Source organism: Bacillus rossius, chromosome 1 (assembly GCF_032445375.1).
Source record: "Bacillus rossius redtenbacheri isolate Brsri chromosome 1, Brsri_v3, whole genome shotgun sequence".
NCBI lineage: Eukaryota > Metazoa > Arthropoda > Insecta > Phasmatodea > Bacillidae > Bacillus > Bacillus rossius.
In genome coordinates this window covers 139,087,260-139,110,243 of record NC_086330.1, presented here as the reverse complement: position 1 = coordinate 139,110,243, position 22,984 = coordinate 139,087,260, and the positions used below count along the sequence as shown (strand labels likewise).

The 22,984-nt window shown below is 37.4% G+C and overlaps 2 protein-coding genes across 4 annotated transcripts in view; one reads left to right on the top strand and one right to left on the bottom strand.

Annotated features, from left to right (window-relative positions):
• LOC134546214 (protein cueball) overlaps nt 1–16,808 on the bottom strand; it is a 100,247-nt gene extending 83,439 nt beyond the window's left edge. Inside the window, exon 1 of one of the 3 annotated variants that reach the window (XM_063388830.1) lies at nt 16,611–16,808. In XM_063388830.1, the coding sequence (XP_063244900.1) occupies nt 16,611–16,770 (160 nt within the window). In that variant the 5' untranslated portion in view covers nt 16,771–16,808. The other 2 variants (XM_063388831.1, XM_063388832.1) reach the window with 2 other exon arrangements.
• LOC134546213 (uncharacterized) overlaps nt 5,592–22,984 on the top strand; it is a 720,520-nt gene continuing 703,127 nt past the window's right edge. The window contains exon 1 of the mRNA XM_063388829.1: nt 5,592–5,707. The gene's annotated coding sequence lies outside the window, so the exon portion shown is untranslated. The remainder of the gene's footprint in view (nt 5,708–22,984) is intronic.

Genomic DNA, 22,984 nt, shown 5'->3' with positions numbered 1-22,984 from the left:
ACTTCTATACAGTATATATATATTCAAAGCTTGAGCGGAGCTTGTGAAAGGAGAGGGAGCGGCACGACGAATAACGAATAAAGAAGGGAAAGAATGTAGGGGAGGGGGAAGCCTAAGATGTACATCAAGTTCTGTCCCTGCCCGAACACGCCCGAATATTCACCTTCGGCCAACCTCGGTTTTTTTAATATAGATTTATATTTCTCTGTTGATTTTAATGTAGCTATACTAACCTAACTAACCGTCCATAGTGTTCTAAAGTGTTTAAATGTAGCTAACCTAACCGACCACTTTTAATATTTGAATTCATTTTTCCTGCGCAAAAATAAAACAAATCCCGAGGTTGGCCAAAGGTGAATATTCGGGCGTGTTCGGGCAGGGACAGAGCTTGATGTACATCTTAGGCTTCTCATCAAAGTACGCTCAGTGCGCAGTGCGTGCTCCTTGCAAAGATTGAAGACTCCGATTACGAAAGGCGTGGAAAGAGAACTCCGATACCTTTTTTCGACTACGAAGAATGTAGAATGAGAAAACTGATACCTTTTTACGAAGAACGTGGAAAGAGAAAACTGATACCTTTTTACGCTGGTGATGACGGGACGGAGGATGTGTAACCTGTAACGAGAATGCTGATACCTTGTTGCTTCCTGGGACCGCTACTGCTGTAGCTGATACAGAAGTATCAGCAACTGGTAACCAGTACATTACTGCATCAGGAACTGGTTGGAACTGATACCGAAAATTGCTACCCACCTCTACTTCAGAGTACAAGTAACCCAAGACACCACTTGGGTAAAAAATATTAGGTCAAGCAAGGAATTAGAATAACATTTCTGGGCCCTTGTAACCCGGAACCATGAGATGAAAATAAACTTACAGTAGAAAAAAATAATAAAGACATTACTGATGTTCTTATTTATTACTACACGATTTGGTAAAATAGCATTCAAGCCTAAACAAACCTCGAGTGAATAGACCTTAAAAGATATTTATTTTTTATTGGTGGCAAAAAAAAATTAACATGGATATGTATATATTGCACTGAAGAATTTTAATTTGTCGCACAAATTAATGTATTCTTTCAATCCAATTATGGTCTAATACAGAACAATTTAAAATGCATATAAATACAACACTTCTTACAACCAATCGGCACGGATTTTGCTGAATGTATCAAATATTTATTGCCAGGTAGATCGTTAAGATATCACCGTAATATTATGACACTAAAAAATTGTTTACGTTTGAGGTTATCAGAAAATTGTATGCCAAAAACGAAACAATTGAAAAAAAGTTTTATCCTTTAGGAAAATAATTTTAAATTGAATATTCTCTCAGTAGTAATTTTACAATAGATTCGGTCCCCCCCCCCCCCCCCCCCCTTGGCATAATTTTCTTTATTTGAATGTAATTTGGTATTTAACGATGTTATTAATCATCCCGAACTGCCATTCCCCTCAGATTGCCAGACCCACCTGCCTGCCAGATAGTCCACGGGCGGCTATTCAATACTTTCATGGTGAACCTAGCACAGCAAATAGCATCCGCCACTGGCGGGACGCGGTGGGTCGCAGAGGGCCCTGATTGGCTGCCCTCAGAGCTCACACAGCAGCCGCGGAACTGCCGGCCTCCAGCAGCCCACCAGAGCGAGTCTCCTCGAGGGACTACAGCCTGAGGTGCGAGCGTCACGTGCAGGTAGCTCATGACAACGCCGCGTATCATATCGTGTCCATCCTTCCCCACACCTGACGAAGATGATATGTCTGTGATAACGAGCGTTCGACCACACGCCACCACTAGCGCGCTCCAGCGGGACAGAGTCACAACCGCGACCTTGAACCGAACCCTTAAAACCAATCAGAATGCGGACTACCGTCTCCCCAGGGTCCGCTCATTTGGGGGAGCCGAATTGCCCCTTGGAAGGGCAGCCCTTCAGGATTTTTCTGACAGTGGTTAGTTTAGTTTAGGTAAGGTTAGGTTAGGTCATTTACAAACTAACCAGTCAAAAAAATCCTGAAGGGCTGCCCTTCCAAGGGGCAATAATTCAGACAACCTTTCAAAAACACCACTGTCAGAAAAATCCTGAAGGGCTGCCCTTCCAAGGGGCATCAATTCAGACAACCTTTCAAAAACACCACTGTTAAAGATATCCTGATGGGCTGCCCTTCCAAGGGGCAACAATTCAGACAACCTTTCAAAAACACCACTGTCAGAAAAAACCTGATGGACTGCCCTTCCAAGGGGCAAGTTTTCAGGATTATTTAAACACTTAAAGAAACATGTTTTCAGAAATTGGATGGGCTGCCCTTCCAGTCGCTATATAAACAAACCATTGCCAGAAAAATCCTGAAGGGCTGCCCTTCCAAGGGGCAGCATTTCAGTCGCTCCGTTCATCTGCGGTCGCCAGCCGGCGCAGCTGGGAGACACGTATTCGGCGCTCAATAAAGGCCCATTCCAGTGCCAATAAAGGTTCAGATGAGCGTCAATTCATACGCAAATCAGACTTTTGACATTGCAAACACATCTCTCAGGGACGTGAACATACCACTAACAAAGCATGGAGTATCTTAAATTATTGTTGCTTGTACGATCTCGAGTTGTCGCTCATTATTTAATTCCATTAAAATCAATTTAATACGTGACGTGTTTATTTAATGTTTGTTTTTAGACACCTCACGGCCAATTCATATTTCAACCCTAGCATGAAATAAGGATTATGTAAATCGTGAGGTAAGTTATATAATTAACCAACCCTATGTGTAGCCTATGCCGTAAAACTATTTTTTATATAATTCAAAAATCAATAACATTTATTTATTTCCACAAATCCGTGGTTTTCGGGGTTTTCGGATATCCAAATTTTTATTGATTTATGGATGACATTACGACAAAAACCGCAGACAAACTGTTATTTATTAACTATAAACGATTTGATGCTCTAAATTCTAGTTAGGATTTAATTAACACTTATTTAATTAATAAAACCTGTATAAACAGTTACTGATTGTTATATTCACGAGTTTATTTAAAATGAGCGAAAACAATAAATTATAGGAGCAAAATAATTTGGGAAATTGCCGTCTAAAATTTGCATATTAACATTGCCTATTAGGTTTATGTAAGGAGAAAATACTGGAAAGTTGGGTCGAAATATGTATCTTCACCCCCACCATAAATAATTCCGCGAGTTTACTCTTTGCATGCCTTCATGATCTTTTTTTCATTAACATCTCTTATCGTAATTCGTGTTGTTTATCCTACATATTAAAAAAAAAACTTTTTGTTTATAAAGTTAACAAAATAATAGGTCTAAAAACCACCACGTGCTAATAAATTTTGACAAACATATGAATGGTACAGGTGAAAATTATTTTCCAAAACTTTTGCCTGATTAACTGCGTCGCGGTCAATTCTGGATTTTCACAGCTGGACAGTGCATACAAACGTGAGTCTATAATCCTAATTTCAAAAATATTTATTCAAAAAATTTTACTATTAGAAAAAAAAACATAGCGGGTGAAGTTGATCAATAAACATATCTAACTGTTAGCAATGTGCAGTTAGGAAAAATATATCTAAAATAGTAATTCAAAATTATTACAAGTTTTTACTTTATTGCTTCCTTGAGGCAAAAAATATCACGATAATTTGTCACTGGAAGTTCGTGATGAAGAAAATTCTGTAAAAATTGTGATTATTATGTTTTTAAATGTTTCAATATTTCTTACTATATATATATTTTTTTTTAATTAATTCAAATAATTATAGAGCATAACCTATGACTTCTACATTATCTATAGCTGCTAAAAAAACATGTGCAGTAAAAAAAAGTAAACTTCGTACATTTATACTAAACTCTATTAAAGTACAGTCACTTTAAATAGAGTGCAATTTCTAAAATAATAAAATCTCACGCGGTAGAGAAAAAAAAACAAGGCCGGAATTTTGCTAATGTAGAGTTTGGGCAAAAGTTAAATGTTTTCAGTTAAGTTGGTCTCTGGAGCACAGCACATACTGGACCTTGCATAAAATATAAAACTAGCAACTAAATAACAGTAGTTTACCGCAAGGTTCAGAAGGTAAAATAATTTTGTAAATTCTTACCAAATAAAACATAAGTAAATAGACCTACGTAATAATTTCCTATGCAAAATCGTGACCACGTGACCAAAAAAAAAATTGTTCGAACCACCACGTTTAGCATGTTGTTTCATTTTCCTTCACTTCGGACTGTACAATTAAATGTAATTACCAATTTAAAAAGTTAACTTAGGTAGTAATATAACATAGTAGGTTATGCTCCCCTGATTATAGAGATAAAATTTATATTTTTTTAATATCATAATGCCGCTAATTACGAACAGGTGGGCGTTTCTAATCATATCTATAATTATAATTGTCTTTAAAAGTCAAATACCTATACTTGTTTCTCTTGTGAAAAATACTGTAAATACTGTTTCACAATCAATAGCTTTTGATAAACATTAGAGATAAAATAAGTAAACATGTATTACAAATACAAATTCACATGATTTATCTTAGCAAACATTAGTATTAGTGAACTTCCTAAATAAAAGGAATTACTTTGAGGTGAATCAGATATGTAGGCCTAACATTTATAAACAAAACAAAAATATTTTATTTTATTCCAAAGGATATTAAAAAATATCTCATTTACACCTTCCCTTAAATGCAATGAAAAATGCACTCTATTGGGTGCAAATAAAATAAATAAATAAAAAATTAAAAATCGTGAAATTTCTTATACCGCAAGTCTTTATAGATTAATGAGTAATAAACTATGTATTAAAACGGCTACCTCAATATCAACAAAAATAAAATGTTTAATAAAACAGGTTCGTGGTGATATGAAGAATGGACCGCAAGGTCATACAGTAGGTTAGTCTAGCGCTTATAAACGCACGTGGTTACACGATATGGCCACGTTATACAGTAAGGGGAAAAAATCAGCGACACTTGCGAAACCACTTCTTTAATTGAATTGGTTAGCTGATATGTACACACTATCTTTTAGCGAAAGTCTGCTGTGTCTACGTGACTCGCAGCTCATCGTCGATGGCAGTGGCCCCGATTGGTCTGCCAGCAATCCCCAATTCAAATGCATGCAGGCGCGCGCAAAGCGGCGGAAGACAGGTAACTATTAATAAGATGACTCACCCCAGCTGTTGACAACTGTCAGCGCGAGCATTAAGTGACACAAAATCAAAATTCCAGTCATTATGAGCTGTACAGCGGTAGCCTGTTTTCTTCACAACACTTTTTACCCCTTCAAATACCCACACGTATTTGCGCATACACTCCAGGAGTCGGCGCACTCTCCACTCCGGCCAGACTTGCACCAACCTTGCGGGAACAAATGTCCGTTACGACTGGCTGTCGACTGTCGATAACCGGATAGTTCCTTGCCGGCCAGTACCATAACATGGTCGCATATTTGTGCAAAATTATAATCAGCTGCCAATGATCGACTAGTGAACCTGCATTAATATCAACAGTCATTTGTTTTCGTTGCGAGCAACGCCTACTAATGCTATCTATCGGCGACTTTAGAAAGCTAACGCGCTAACGGAAAGTCTGACAGGTGATTGGCATGTTGTGTACAATGTGCGAGTTTGTGTGCAGAATTTACGACATAACATTTGTGATATTGTTTATAAATAATTAAGGTAATTGAGAAGCTCTGAAGGTAAATAATACAAATTTTAATAGTGGTTTAGAAAATATTAATTTGCAGAAACTTGATGGTCGAATTTGTTGTCGGTAAACTATAACCATGTTGGCTTTTGAGGTTAAGCAAAAATAAACATTATTCTAAAAATCTTTGTTAAGATTTATTGAATTGATATGTCAACATTTACTAAAAGACTAATCAGGGAAATATTTGCCCCTTTTTTCTGCTCTTTCTTTGAGATATATTTGTAATTTAGCAATTCATGGAACATTCAAAAGTCTGTTTGTGTTTTAATGCACATAGGAAATCTACGATGTTTTCAACAGCTTCGTAACTACGTATTCAATATAAAGTAGGTTTTGAAGTAGGATTATTTGTCGCTGTTGTTACCGTGGTGCGACTTCCAGAAAATTTGTACATAGTTTTTCTTTTCACTGTTCACAAACCCCCAAAACTATTGACAACACAAATTTGTATGTATATATTTTATTTTTTTATGGAGCAGTGAATTACAATTTTGGTCACTATTTCATTATTTACATATCACATCAAACTCTACAAATTTAAATTATTTTGTATGTGATGGCAACGAAGTCACTATCGTATAGTTATAAAACCATCATGATTTAAAAATATCTTAAGTTCCTGAACGAAGAAAATGAAGGAAGTTCTGAAGAAAACAGAAAAAAAAATTAAATCTGGTAAGTGTGTAATTTTATATATTTTATTAATTATGTACGTTACATATGTGAAGCATGTTTTGTAAATTGCACGTTAGAATTAAGTTTCAATTATAGGCATACAATAATGGTATATTTTAAAAAGGGTTATAAGCATTAACATTCAACATAAATTTTCCATATATTTTGTAAATATGTTTCGAAGAAAGTCTGCGTGTTACAATTTTAAATAAACTAATTCACGTTTACAGTGCTTAAGAGAAGAAATAGTCAATAATATTGCAGATTTAATCTTAATAACTTTACATTTTTAAATTATTTTCATTGTAATTTAAACGTGAACGCTAGTTTTAATTCCCGACTTTCAACGATTGACACTGGGAGCAGCACGATGAAGTAGTTCAAGGTTCAGTTATGTTTGTACTCGATAGAGTGCAGCAGCGTGTCTACTGTTTACTGCGGTAGTACCAGTATTAGCAACTAGAAAGCGCTCCAAGCTCGTTTTCGAGACATTGTTTCCCAGAACATGTAATTGGAATTGGATTTTAATTTATTGAATAATTCATTATTATGGAATTTGTAAGCGAACCCACATAGTGTTTATTTTATATTATTATATTATTGTATTAATTTTTGTAGTGAGAAAACAATGTTTAAAAAGTTATAAAAGTTAACGCGAAAGTAGTGAGCCTTCAAGACCCGTTTACCCTACACGTAAATTGAGGCGGATTACGTAAACGGAGACGGATCTCTGGGAACGGATTATCTTACGTCGCGCATGCGGTCACGGACCCGTACGGATTAGCTTGGCACATGTGCGTACGCATGTGGGAAGAAATGAGAGGGGGGTATACATTCTTCTGAAATCCTTTAAAATCTAAGCATTACCACCAATAATTAAGTATGTTATTTGCAGAGATTCATTTAAAACTATATACTACACAATTGAACGGCTCCGATAAAAGCGAAAAAGACTTTTAAAAAAATACTAAACCCCGGTTTTGAACCTGATATTCTACTATGAATTATATTGTTAAAAATCCATCTAATAGTTAACACTGTAAATTTCCATTTAGCTTTGTGAATTTTGCTTCACGCCATCCGGCTCAGATGGCAGCATCGCAGTTACAATTTCCGTCTCATGCGACTTCCGTTCCATTCACAAAGTTACTCCTACCAAATGCCGTATACCGAGAGCCAAGATGTTCACACTTATATATATTCCCTCAATATGCATACGACCGTCCCATGCGCTGCTAGGTATCAGCAGGTTCGAAACCACGGCGGTCATATCTTGTGCGCCCGACCTACTGTTACTGTTACTGTTAATGTTACTGTTATATTTGTTTAGTAGTGAACGAACCCAGCCTAACAGTTATCAGAACAAAGAAACTCGGACTGGGGGACTCCGATCGGGGTCAAAGGCGAGCGTCACGCGCTACGTCCTCCATCACAAAGGCCCACAGTTCGCTAACAAAGAAAAAATCGCGTGGGTTCATACTTTTTTTTCTTTTTCTTTTTCTTTTCGTAATTTCAAACTTTTGTCTGCAGTTCTCAAATCTCAATGAAGTTCTTTTACAGACATTCCTTATAACGAAGTACAAAAACGTACTTCGTAAAGAAACTGCGTATCTGTAATGTTTATATATTTGTAACTCGAGACCTGCTGCAGCTATTTCTAAGAAACGTTTTGATGTGTAACATCTTAGCTCTCCGTATACGGCATTCTGTGGGAGTAATTTCGTGAATGCGACGGAAGTCAAAGACCGGAAATGTGTAACAACAATCACGGTGCTGCCATCTGTGGCGGATGGCGCAAACCAAAGTTCACAAAGCCAAAAGTGAATATTTATAGTATCAAATGTTTAGTGAATTTTAAGGATATGGGCAATACTAAAAAAAAAAAAAAATTGTCAAAAATTAGTTCTAAAGCCGGGTTTCATTATTTTTTCACGTCTCTTTAGCTTTTATCTTAGCCATTTCACTGCAAAGATGTAAAATTCCCGTTCGCTAATCAAATGATTCGATAGTCGACGTAGCTGCTCCGGCAACGAATTCTAGCGGCGGGTGCGGAAAATACGCGTGATTCGCGTTCAAAAATGTAGTTGGAATCACGGTTTGCATTTATTTATCGCGCTCGCCATTATTTTAAAGAATTCTACGTTACATTTCGTGTCCGAGTTTCTTGAAGTCTATCTTAACATAGTAAGTGCATTACACGCCACTACACTTAAGTCGTCTCAGGGTTAAAATCTACGCCCCGTTACTCATTTCAGATTTTATATATTTTGGTAAAATATTGTTCTGTGGTCTTTCCTTGTTGCAGTATATATTTCGAACTCTTTGCCATCATTATATTATTTATGCTGCAAGTATTTTTTTATCGACTATGAAAAATAGGGAGATAAACAATTGAAAAAATCGTTCTTCGCGAGTGAATAAGTGATCAAAATCGAACACGTTAACGACGGACACAATACACTTCATAAAAGTTTTTTTGTCTGCGGATTTTTTTATAATAAACTAAACACACAATGTGATTTAACTTAAGTAGGCGCGTGCGTGAGTAGTATACATAACTTTGTAGTTAAACAGTTGAGGCACCAGTGAACCTCGCGGCGGCCTGCGAACTAATGGCGCTAGTAGTAGTGAGTTCATTATTAACATTGTGTTAAATGGGCATTTCGTATACCTATAATATGCCGAATGTCGTCTCAATTTTTGAGATTTTTTTCAGATTAGAATTTTTTCATCCGTTAAGGTGCATGGTAAATGCCTAATCCGTATCAATATCGTAAAATTTCTCCGCATTTGTTAGTTAAGCTGGAGTGGAGAGAGAGAATGCCTCGCTCTTGTCCTAGGTTTCTGCTAAATTTTAAAATTTAAATATCAGACATAGTATTAAATGGGAAGTTTTATTTGGGATTCATTATTATTAGGTAATAAATCTTATATAACTCCATCTGTAAAGTAATCCACCACATGAGTTAGCTTTCCTTACAATTATTTACACGGGTGATCATTTTGCAGCAACCATACGTGAAAGTGAAAAATATTTTAAGTTTTTAAAGTCTTTAGACTTTAAAATAATCACGTAATATCTCAAAATGTATATTAATTTTAAAATCACCTTTCTGGGTATAAATTGAAACTTATAATATAAAATGTATATAAGTGTCATTTACTCAAAGAAGGAAGATAATACATTCCATTAATTACTATGCCTAAAAATTTTATTACATGTAAACGTAGCTTTTGAATTCAAACGCTAAAATTAAAAGGATTATTCGTTAGCCTTTAAATTATAACTAAACAAAACGAACTTCTGCTTGCTTACATTAAAAATATTTACTTGATCTCAAAAATCACATTTGAAATAATTACGCTCGCTTGCAGATTAAAACGTATAGAAAACGAATATGCTTTATTTGAATACGCACTTAACATTTAAATATGCTTTTTTTTATGGGAAATCCCAGTTTATTTGAGTTCAGCAATCTCAACACTCCAACATTTAACTGACAATTGCAGCAAAGTTACGAGTTACTGCTATGCATTGAACCGTTACAAAGCTCCCAAATAAATTAAAAATCCTAAACTGTAATAGAATTTTAAAACTAAACAGACTTGAAAAAATAAAGCCCACTTTTATACAAAACTCCGATTAAACATGTTTAAGACGGGTGAAGTACTACTAGCGTCGCCTGTTCGTAGGCCGCCGCAGAGCTTCATTAAGCTAACGGAGAGTGAAGGTTGAGTTGCCAGACCTGTCTAGATGACTGTGATCTAGCAGTGGCCTAAGCCCAATGATCAATTAAAGAACGTTCTATGACTAGAGCCACGATCATTACGCGAGTTCATTGGGTAGCAAAGTAGACTTGAAGCACACGCACAGCGCATCGCGTCGATGATCGGACTGCAGTGCCCTGAGCCAGTTACAAACAAGGAGAAAAGGATGAGGCCTTGTGGCCGACCAATGCACTCTAAACAGCCTTTATTACATGTACCATAGTTGGGGACCGGAAAAATCCTTGGATCAATTTCTCAATACATAGGAAAAAAAAAATTCTGTACTTTGTAATACTTCAAGAAATATATTCTTACGTTGTGCAACAGATGACTATGGTTAATTTTGCATGCATAAAATACGTTTTTCGAAATAATGCTGAGTATATTTTACGAACATTGGCTTATAATTTTATATTATAATTGATGTTTTATTCAAGCATATATTATTTTTTAAATCAATGAAAAGGTATTCGGATATTCAACTATTTGACTTTATTTTGTTGCATCATGCTCATTATATGCGCAGTTAATACTGGAGAGCCATTCAGGAAACAGTTTGCAAATAACTTTAACTATTGAGGAGGTACTGCGACAACACAAAGAAGTAAGAATCCGAACCGAGTATTACTGCGAACACTATTTTGTATTCATTCAGGTTTTTTCATGTAAATGTACCAATTTACAAATGTCTGTAATATTACATTCATATTTTTGTTTCAGTTACAAAAAAGTTTTCATCGTAGGCTAAAATTCAAATATGCAAATAACTACCGAATCACAGACTACCCAGTTAAGACGTCTCACCTGTCGCCAGCCAATGAACGGGTGACATTTGCCCAGTATGCAAAGGACTGTGAAGTCTATCTTGGAGGTCAGTCAAAATGCGAAATTTTTCTGCCCCCAACGATAAGCAGAGAACTGTGAAGCAAAATGAATCCGCGAAATAATCGGACTTTATGACTAGCGACACGTGTTTTCTGCGAAATAATCTGATCGCTCATTAGACTGCAAGAAGATATGCCCGCACTAGCTATTGTCCCTTCGTAATCGGCGGCTGCTTGCAAGAGAAGCCATTGCCCTCTCCTATTTTTCGAGGTCATTCAGGGCGTGTTTGCTTCCGCACTGGATTGCTATGGTTGGTGAGCTGACCGTAGACATGTGCCTGGAAGAAACCCAGACAACCACGAAACAAAGACGATGCTGCAAAGTTTAACACGCAGCTGGGCTGAAAATCTTTTCGTGAATAGTACATGGCCCAGTTTATGACTTCGGGTCAGAGTCAGGTAAGTAAAATCTAAGCAAAAACTTCGCAGGTTAATCAAATGGAGAATACTTTACGTTGTCTCAAGTCACAACTTAGTCCATTGAAAAGTTACATTTTTTTGGGGCTTAGCGTGCGTTTGTCAGACGACGGAATTATATTTTTTAGATGTGAAAAAGGGGGGGGGGGGGGGGGGGGGGGTTAGTGTAAAGTTAAATCCAAGTTTGTGGGGTTGCAACCCTTGTCCCACGGCCGTCATTTTGAAAAAAAAAAAAAAAAAAGAGGTTCAAATGGTTTTTACTGTTTATCTGCCTAACTGTAGGTCTAAAAAAAAAGTCAACATTTTTTGTTGCAAATAAAATTATCTACAACTTTTTTCCAGTAACTTTTAGTCGTAGAACCATAAATAAAAAATTTTATAAACGAAATCCATAAACATTTAAGGAAATATATATATATATATTTGTCGATATAACTTTTTTCTAATCATTTAAAAAAAATATATCAGACAATTTTTATGGATGGTGTTTTAAGGAACAATTTTGATTATAAACATTTTAAAAATTATTTATTAGTTAAGGTTTTACAGCGCTGCGAAACGAATAGGTACTATTCTTCAGTATTCATAACTATACATAAATATTAATGATTTTCCATAATTTTTAATTATTTTGTTATTTGTTTTATGATAATATTTTTAATTATTGATAATGCAATATTGTTATTAATTAATTATTGACTCTTCCCCACCACCTACGAGGTAGAGTCTGGAGGCGCGTTTTTTTACGTGGTATCCCCAGTAGGCATAATCCACGGTGATTTTATAAATCACAACTACTCTGTCCTCGATCTTTTTGATGGACCAGGCTGCGGCTCAGCATTTGGTTGGCTTTCTATATGAAATGCTTGAGTGAGAACCGGAGAAGGAAGTAGCGTCAATGTCGGCGGTTCATCTTCAAATCATTTTCTTCAATTAATTTCGAGAGCTCCATTATGTTGCTGCAAGTCTCCCCAGAACAATGGAAGCACACTGCAGAGCATTTCAGGCCTGCTTTTCGACATCCACACATCGCTCCACAGTTTCCTTTGCATCTGCAGAAAATTAATTTTAGATGCTCAGGGTGTGCTGGAGGTTTAGAGCTCTGAACTGGCATCAATATTTTTCCACATTTTTCCAGCCCCAGGTTTCAGGATCTTTATAATTACCAAGCCATGACTAGACTTGAAGGTAGACTCGGAAGCTGTGAAAGCGAGCTGTATCTTGTGTTGGAGGAAGTGAAGATAAATTAAATAATGTACTCTTTGTCACTGCCTTGGCGAATTGTTTATATCTTAGGCTGTCAAGAGAATTATCATCTTTATTAAAAAACGTTCACCAATGACAGTGAGCAAAGCAGGGTCAACTCTCTTGTTGAGGAACAACGCCGTTCCACTTGCTAACTCTAGATGTTTCTCCAGGGTTTTCAGAAATTTAAGTTTACCCATATTGTAAGCAGCTGAAGTTGTGTCACATCCTGAAAAAACACGGAGAAACAGTAATTTATCAGCAATGACGTCTCCGTACATAAAACCTGACGGCCAATATAATTGTTCTGCTGTTCGTCCTTTTGATGGTTTTAAAAAAAATACATTTAATTGTTTTCTACAAAGTGCTGTGAGTTAGATAAGCATGTCAATGTCTTCAGCTACAACAGTAACTGAGTCAAATAATTGAGATGCAGCAAGAGTAGAGCGAACGATGAGGGGTCTGCATCTGATTCTGCTTGGTCGACACTGAAACCCACCTCCGAGAATGAAGTTTTGAGAAGTATAATAAAATGAGCTTTGTTCTTCTCATTACCAAGAAATATCTCTTGTGATAACGTCGGTACAGTGTTCTTGTCGAATTGTACTTCTGTCGACTGGTGCTTTTTCGTGCAAATGAAGCAATTGTTCACAAAATCAAAGCCTGTCTCTGGAGCTTCTGAAACTGAAGATAAACTGCTGCTGTGACAACGAACGACATTATCCGTTCGACTGTCGACGTAATAACAGTAACATGCAATATGTACAGTAACTTCCGAAACAGTTCGTAAAAATTGTTCATTAACCTCATTATTTTTTGCTACAGCTCGGTCAAGTAAAGTTTTTACTCCTTTTTCCTTCACAGTTCTTATTTTATTTTCGGCTAAAGGTTTTTTTTTACAAATAAAACAATCACTCATTATGGAATAATACAAAAAGCACGCTTAAAAAGTCTAAATGCTGATTAAAAAATTCTGAATAGTTCTCACTGAACTCAAAACTATGTTCACTTAACTTAAAATCGTGTCCAAAAACATTCAAAATAGTTTTCACAATTATAAGTCTTTCACAATTGAAAACACAATAAAATATGTCCGCACGTAGCGAAATATGTAGACAACTGAAAGATGAAAGTCAGGCAGATGTTCTTTTATTCCCAAACTGTCACTTGGGTATTTTCTATCTGCGCATTATTCTCGGTAATGACTCTCAATGATTTGAAAGTATTTTAAAAATCAATAATTCCAAAGTTTTGTGATGGAGTGTCAAATCAGTAATTAATAATTAACAATATTGCATTATCAATAATTAAAAAGATTATCATAAAACAAATAACAAGATGATTAAAAATTATGGCAAATCATTAATATTTATGTATAGTTATGAATACTGAAGCATAGTATTTGTTTCGCAGCGCTGTAAAACCTTAACTAATAAATAATTTTAAAAATGTTTATAATAAAAATTGTTCCTTAAAACACCATCTATAAAAATGATCTGATTTTTTTTATAAAATGATTAGAAAAAAAGGTTATATCGACAAACAGATTTTTTTCTCAAAAGTTTATGGATTGTCGCTTATACCTTTTTTATTTGTGGTTCTACGACCAAACGTTACTGGACAAAAGTTGTAGATAATTTTATTTGCAACAAAAAATGTTGAATAATTTTTTTTTGTGAGACCTATAGTTTGGCAGATAAATCGTAAAAAACATTTGAACCTCTTTTTCAAAGATGACGGCCGTGGGACAAGGGTTGCAACCCCACAAACTTGGATTTAACTTTACACTAACCCCCCCCCCCCCCCCCCCCTCTTCATAACTAAAAAAATATAATTGCGTCCTCTGACAAACGCACGCTAAGCCCAAAAAGAATGTAACATTTCAATGGACTAACTGTGCAAGCGGCCTTGTTATTCACACTTTTGTGTGCACTGTTTTCGAGCTCGATAGTGGCTGCTAGGGATGCTAGACTGATGCAGGCTGCAGGAAGCTTTGAACACTCAGCCGGACGTGAGAGTCATCTCCGCCGCTTCGCAGGAACTTGTCAAGGCTGCGTGCAGCACAGCTGCAACAGACCGCGTCACAGTTAAATGGCGCTGCACGTGGAGATGACGTGGATGTTTCTTCCTAGACTCCCCTTCGGCGGAGCCTGCATGTTTCACTGACCCCCGATCAGTTCCAAAACGTATCCAGAGTTCGGCGCTCTCTCATGCAACTTCGCGGTCGGAATTTAAAATTAAAAAAAAATCTAGAGATTTCATACATTTTTACGATTTAAGAATATTTAAAATGTTGCTGATCTAACATGATTAACCTTTCATTTTAGTAACTATCAACTAGACCTATAACCTACCCTCATGGAAAATAAGAAACGAAGAGCGATTTTTTTGCGAGTATTTCATTTATATAGAACACATAATCGAACTTGCCTTTTACTTTTATAGCAGTTAAAATAAAGAGATGCACAAATGCGCATTATTCGGGCGTGTGACTAGGCACGTTTCACTTAATAAAGTATATAGGCCTATTAGTATTCTGCGCTGAGAGATTTTCTTGCTGTTAGTTCGAAACCTTTTTGCTGGGTTACAATTTTTTTTTATTTTGCTTTGTTTTCATTGTACTAGTAACGTCGGCGTTTACGACAGAAACTTAGTGATTTACGTTTCTTTTTTTCTTCTTTTTTGCAGGCAGTTAAAACCGCCGGTCTGGGCCGACCTTGGATGAACCTAAACGGTTACTGGCGGTACCTTTCCACTATTCTTGCGATTACTCCTTATAAATGTACAGTATAGTTTTTATTTTCAGTGCTTGAAATAAATAATTTCGACATAACTAGCCTATATACTGTTATCACATTCACACTGTTTAACACAAAAATAAATCCACGGGTCACTCTAGTTGAGCACCTAGTTGACTTTGCGTTTCGGCAAAATAAACAAAAATTTAAAGAGCCCCTGCCCATGTAGTAGGTGTCTGTTGGGAAGCCTACAGTTCACAGGGATGAGAGACACCCCGAACAGTGCCGAAGTTCTCCTAAGTTTGCCGAACGCTCGTGAATAAACACCATTTATATATTTTATGGGGGGGGGGGGGGGGATAACTATTATTTGTTGCACCGAACGAACCTAACCTAACCTTTTACTTCGGTAAACTTCAGAACTGTCCGGGTTGTGGTTATAGCTTTCATGTCTATGAACGATGGCTATCCGTATCGGTTAAGTTGAAGCCATTTTGGTAAGCAATCGGTTTGCAAGACGAGCCGTAGTTGTGTAAAGGCTAATGCTCTAAGTTTGTTTAAAAGTTTTGAAAGTAACTCACTAGGATGGATCGTTGAAATGTTTTCATAAAGTGAGTATTTCGTTAAACAATAATTAAAAAAAAAAATAATCACCAAGGAATCAGCATTAAAATAACGTTTTAACCACAAAATTGTTTTATTTCTTACCTCCATGACACAATGACTAATGCATCGTCAGGAGACGGCATGTTGTGACGTAGTTGTATCTTTTTTTACCTCGCCATCGCCATATTGTTGCACCCAAAACATTGCGGGAATGATGCTTGACCACGTCTGATGATGTTTAGTAAGTATGAATTAGAATCTCCGCACAGCCCATTTCATAAAAAAAGTAATTTAAAGGTTTTTTTTCACAATGTAAACACTACAATAAACAAACGTTTTATGGTAAAAAAATGGGGGGGGGGGGGGGCGGATTTACCCGCTTACAATGTATTCATGCAGACGTGGTCACCCCCTGAATGCAGTAAACTGATTTTAGTCTTCTTCTTCTGTGCATGTCTAAAAGCTGTCTCACGAGCGACCGGCAGAACAGTAGACACGACTCGGTGCACAGTTCGCGGTAGGTGACCCAAGACGGTCTCGTGTCTTCGGCGGCACTCACCTAAGCCGTGGTGCTGGCGGCGCCGGAGGTAGCGGGGCAGGTCCGGGCGGGTCACCGTCACCAGGAGCACGCAGACGACGGCCGTCGCCAGCCACCGTCGGTTGACGACCAAGCCCCCTCCACCACCTCCTCCACCTGCTTCGCCGTCACTACTCTTCATGACGACGCCGCGCCGACTGCAGCCGTCAGCCACAACACCCGGCTTTTTTCCTGCTTCGTTCCGGGAACAACGTCGGGGAAGTCCCCCCCCTTCCCCCCTCCTTCCACTCTCAGTCTCCGTCGCACTGGGTGTAAGCCGCTAGGCCGCCAGTTCTTTATAGAAGCTCGCTCGCGTCAGGGACTTGGGACCCTCCGGGGGCCCCGGGAGATAGCGCATGCCCCCCTCCCCACCCCGGGGTGGACGCCCCGGCCGCCAGGTTTCGACGAGGTCCGAGCATCGCCGACGTGACGCCGACCACGTCGCTGCTGCTCGCGCGCAACAGCGACGCAAGCGACCACCCGTCGCGTCGGCCGCCTCCCGCCGATTCACCTGCGGCCCCGAGTCAAACACCCGAGCAATTCGCGTTCGTGCGAGTTCGGATACTTTTTGCTGTTGTAAAGGTGAAAGGTAGGTTTAGTAAGGGGGGGGGGGGGGGCTTTAGTACCACTTTGCCTGCTGTTTGCTTTCAAAATCTTTTCCATTGGTTGGTGGGAATGATTATGTATATTTATTTTTTAAATTAAGGTCGGATAGTACCCCCTTCCCTCCTCCCCCACCTGGCATACGCCCCTGAAGGTAGCCAGTGGCGGATACAGAAAAATCTCAAGGGGGGGGGGGGCGCATGTCTACCTCTTCCACACACTCCCTTGTTACGTCACCTTGGTTGCTTGGATGCAGCCAGAGATCTTTTTCCAAGCTCTATCCGTTTCATTTACGTCTCGCCCGAATATTTGCTGTTGTTGACACACGTATTTATCCCGCCGCTAAAAGACATCTTGAGCTATTGGTTTAAAACTAATCAAGTCACATGCAAAGCTTAATAAAACTTTATTCAAACTGTTTCCAAGACATGAAGTCGTTAAAGTAAGTGTATGAATGTGTATTGTATAACATCGGCGGCCGGGTGCGCGCCCTCCCCTTGCCCAGAACCATGCTTGGTGCTGGGCTGCCCTGGTCAAGGGGGGGGGGGGGGTCGCCCCCTGCGCCCTCCCTATGAATCCGCCACTGAAGGTAGCACGACTAGATGATCGTAACTAAAATTGAAGTTTGGTTGATCACGAGCAAAGTGCGATATTCAACTTCGGGTATGTTCGGGCACTGATCGGGGAGCAGTCTTGTGACTAGCATCAAAGAGGGGAAGACCGTCACCTCCCCCACCTTCCTGAGCGAGGGTCCGTGTGGGAGGGGTGTGTGGCGGTATTATCACGTGGACCTCGCGCAAGTGCAAGTGCCACTAACACGTGACTGCTCGTGACGAGTGCGATTCGATGACGAACTAGTAGCTGGAACACCAACTTTAGGGCGCACGTTTTGAAAAGTTTGGTTTTATATGCGGAAATAGAAAATAGTCTTATTTTAAGCGTTGTTAAAGGACGGTCAAACAAATATACTCAAAAACCTAGTTAATTTCGAACACAGGCTGAAAAAAAATATTTGGAACACCTACTTACCTACTCCTTGAATCTGTATGTGAAGGTGTATGATTGTTTTTAATGTAATAGTACTTATTATCTTGTTTTTGCAAAGCCAATTTTTTTGAAGTGTTAATTATATTCCAACAAGTGTATGCCTATGCTTAATTATTAGTTACATGCAAGTTAGCTTTTTGTTTCAATTTTGTAGTGTTTATCTCTTATCTTTGAACATTTAACTAAAAAAAAATTCTGCTTTATATCTAAATATCTATTTTTTCATCTATTATGTTTGTTATGTTTTTTTTTTTTTAAAAATTTAATATATGATGCAATATCATAACATGTGTTTGAGTGTAATATAAGGCTTATCGCCGTAACTGCGCCACCAATACCTAAAGACGAAAATAAATAAATATGCATATACCTACATATTAGCACGTGTCTGCGCAAGAGTAAGTAAAATGATTGACCTGAAATTCTTTGTAATGGCGCAACCTATTGTTGAATCATATATTCCCATGATGAAGTGAACCTTTTCGTGCGAGAGAACCGTAAACCCTAAAGTTACGGAGTAAACCTTTATACTTTTGAGTGACAATTCTCATGGGATCTCGAATTTTTGGCACTTTCTGTAGGTCCGGAAGCCAATAACCACCTACAAATATTAGAGGAAACATTTTATTGTTACAGACCAAATTTTCTTACAACTGTGTATATGCTTAGGTGTTTCCCATTAGATGATGTAGGCTTTGTCACTTCAATAATCTGGCGTGCAATAACTAGGCACTGTAGAAAGTCGTGTGTTCAGCGATCTCCAGGATATATTCCGCAATTCTATGCATACTCGGGCAAATGTCACCTTTTAGATGACTGTTTTTTTGTGACATTAACTGGGCTGGCTGCTATTCGATACTTCTCTGGTTCTCATTGGCTCACAGCATGGACGTAGATTTTTTATTTTTTTTTGGGGGGGGGGGGGGGGTTTATAACCCCCCAAATTCAAAAAGTTTCTTTTTGATGGGCTTGCGCTTGTTAAAATCGTTACTGTGAAATGAGAATGATAAACGTTTCCCCCGGGGCCCTCCTGGGAATTCTACAGATTTTTGCATATGGCTCCCAGAATTCCAGATAAAATGTTCGCTAATCATACAAACAGCTCAAAGGTAAACATGTTTGGCTTGTAGACTATCGTTGAACGAAACAATTTTTTTTTTCAATGTCTATAAATTACACTTTCCCAAGGGAGAGAGGGAGATAATGGCAGTAGGGGCGGGGCCAGCTGCCCTCCCTCCGAAGTGGGAAAATACTGGTGCGTGGTCGCCACGTGCGTTAGAAGTTAAACTTCTCAGGTAAGAGGAATATGACACTTGTAATTATGGGTGGAAAATTAACATTTATTTACTAGTGACCGTCTATGACTTCAGTGGAATCTAAGAATGAATTAATGACTTTTATGATAGCCCTAGCTAAAACGTGATACATAACCAACCCTATTGTAAAAGTATATACCAATTGTCACCATTCTAATGCTAATACCAGATCCAATCTCAGATTTGAGAGATTAGAATTGCGAATTACGAGTTGTGAATGTATGCGAAAGTAGGCAAAAAGTATGCTAAAGTTTTAGATAGTGTACGAAACCATTCGCTGCTTGCTTGCAATTGTAAACGGCTGTAAAGATGTTCCAATTTAAGCCAGCGCCATCGAGCAATATTCGTTACATACGTTACACACGTTAACTCTGTTACATTATCACTTCTGTTAGTCTGTGAGATTCTATTACTCTACGGTTGTAAAATTTAAAAAAAAATTAAACTGAGTAAAATTCTATAAACATATTTTAACACTGTGAAAGAATCTAGTATGGCACCATTGACTCTCCTTTCTCATGAAAGAGGTTACATTCAGAAAAAAAATGCCCTTCATCCTTCTGTTTTGACCTGGATATGCCGTTGCCCCTTCCGGAACACGGTGTTCATAAAATAATGTCCCAGTTTCAATGGTATATTATAGAAGTTTAATTTAGACTATGTACAACAAATCATACATAATATTGAAGGTAAACTTACCTAGTTTCTCTTACAAATGTTCAACATGTGCATCTTTACTTATACGGCACCCATCCAACCTAAAGTGTAATTCTTCCCACACTTTGGTTAACAAGTCCGGTATAATGGAAGCAATAGCCTCTTCAATTCTGTGTCTCAACTCTAGCAAGTCATTAGGTAGCGGCGGAACGTAGACATGTTCTTTTATAAAGCCCTAAAGGAAGAAAAAAACAATCTCATGGCGTTATGTCAGGTGAACGTGTATGCCAGGGAAAAAGAGCTCTGTGGTTTCGACAATTACGACCAAACCAACGGTCAGGGACATCGACGTTCAACCACTCTCTTACAAAGTGATTCCAATGGAGAGGGGCTCCATCTTGATACCAAAGTTTACAGATACATGATCTACTAATTGGCGAAAAGAGCCATTCTTTCGCGCTGCAAGCGAGAAAACAACAAAACGGTATTCGCGCATGCGCCTATCTAAAATTGAAGTTACTCTTCGATTGTAACCTTGAACCAACACTCTACAACGCTTACAGTTGATACTATTAAATTGTATAACTGGGATGTTCTTTTATGGACACACTGTAGTTCGACGGCCGTGAGCCGACAGGTTGTGCTGCTGAAAGGTCGGGCACAGTTTTGTTCGCAATACGTCAACTTGCAGTTATTCGCTGAAGCGCTTTCTGAGAAGCGTTATCGCAAGGTTATCTACACTGTTGTTCGTTACCATATTTCAACCTGCGTTACTGTAGTTGTTTATGACTGCGCATTTTCTAGGAATTTTCCCCATGTCTCGATAATAAGGCATGCACTTTAAACAAAATTTACATTTACAAAGATTTAGTAATCTTACATTTTTGTGGTATAATTTTGAAAAAAAAAATAGTACTTACTATTGGTGTCATTTTACACAATGTTTTCTAGAAAACATTTTATTACAATAACTGACGGTATTAAATTACCCGTTTTTATGTATAGACAAACTTACACACAAAAGAGTTAAATTAATAAGTGTCTTTTTTTTGTCAGTGCACTGTACTCGTGGGTACTCACATACGTCATGGTAAATGTGCAAAATATTTGTCAAAGTAAATTAATATTACCAAAGAACTGCTATATATAATGTAAATTGCAGTTTCTGCTAAAAAAAAAAAAAATTACATTAATTGTGAAAGCGATATTCCCATTATTAATGAGTTATTATAGTGTATAGTGGTCAAATCGTAAAGACGTTAGACGAATAACTAAAGACAATATTTTTTTTGTTTTATTTTCAGGCCAATTACATTTTTTTTAGCTGGAAAATTCTTTGTTATTGGTTTTATTTTTTATGAAGTCTGTTTATTAAACAAATATAGCATATTACTGTACAAATATGACACTAAAATGTCCCATGATACTAAGTTCTCCAAAAAAAGTGTCATTTTGACATACATGATGCACTTTTACAATATAATGGTTTGTAATAAGTATAAGTAACTATTAGGAACTCGTAGTATATCAGTGTCGATCCATGCACATGGTTCCTGGTTGTGGTGCTTAATGCCAACCGCCATTTTAGAAAGTGACGTCACGGCAGCCATTTTTTATGACTATGACCTTCAAAATACCTTAAAAAATGACTCAAAATTCCTAAAAAAAAATTCCGTATTTCGAGAAAAAAATTTCCGTTTTGAGGGAAAATTACTCGTTTTATTCCTCAAAAATTCAAAAAATTCGAAATTTGGAATGCCTAAAAAGACATTTGCGTTAAAAAAAAAATGAAAATTCCTAAAAGTGGCTTAAGAATCCTAAAAGCAAGCAGCCCTAAGTCGCAGATATTAGGACCTTGACCTCGAAAGTCATCGTTGCAATTTTAGTTACGGCCGCATTATTGAAAATCCGTAAATATTACCTTATTTTAACCGAAAAATTTTACATTTTATAGAAAATATTTTAATTTTAATATAAAAACCTCTACCATTTGGAAATTGTCCGCCATCTTGAAAATCTTTAATTATTATACGATTTTAATGGTAACATTTTTTTTTAATTTATTAAAAAAAAATTAATACTATTTTATTAATTTGACAACTGGCATTTGACCTAGACCTTCGACCTTGAGCTTGAATTTTGACTTTGATATTGTTAACCCTTGAATTTTAACCTTGAACTTGTTATTTCACTTTGACCTTGAAAACGACCTTGAACTCTAACCTCAGGCTCGATATTAAATTTAAAAATCTTGGAATCAAGCACTCCAAACCCTGAATGTTGCAATTTTCGTTACGGCCGCCATCTTAAAATTCCGTAGTTCTTATCCGATTTAATGGAACAATTTTAAATATAAAAATATAAATAATATGTTTATAAAAAATACAAAGGTCCTCTATTCGATCCCGGCAGGGACATTCGATTAAAAATGGCGACGAATCCTTCCTTTTCGGAAGCCACCGGCAGACTGCCAAGACAGATATTACGTCAGTCGCTAAGACGTCATGGCAGCCATCTTGTTTTTGTTGTCTGGAGGCCGCTGCCAACATATTGTTTTCGTCTGCTAGAGGGCGCTGCCGCCATATTATTTTTAATTTTACCCGCTAATGTGTAGTATTCATTTATTACTGTGGCAGCCGCCATATTAAAATTTGTTAAATCGTGAAATTCTTTAATTATTAAAGTAGAAATTCCGAAAGAAATTCCAAAATTATTAGGTATTCTTCACCTAAT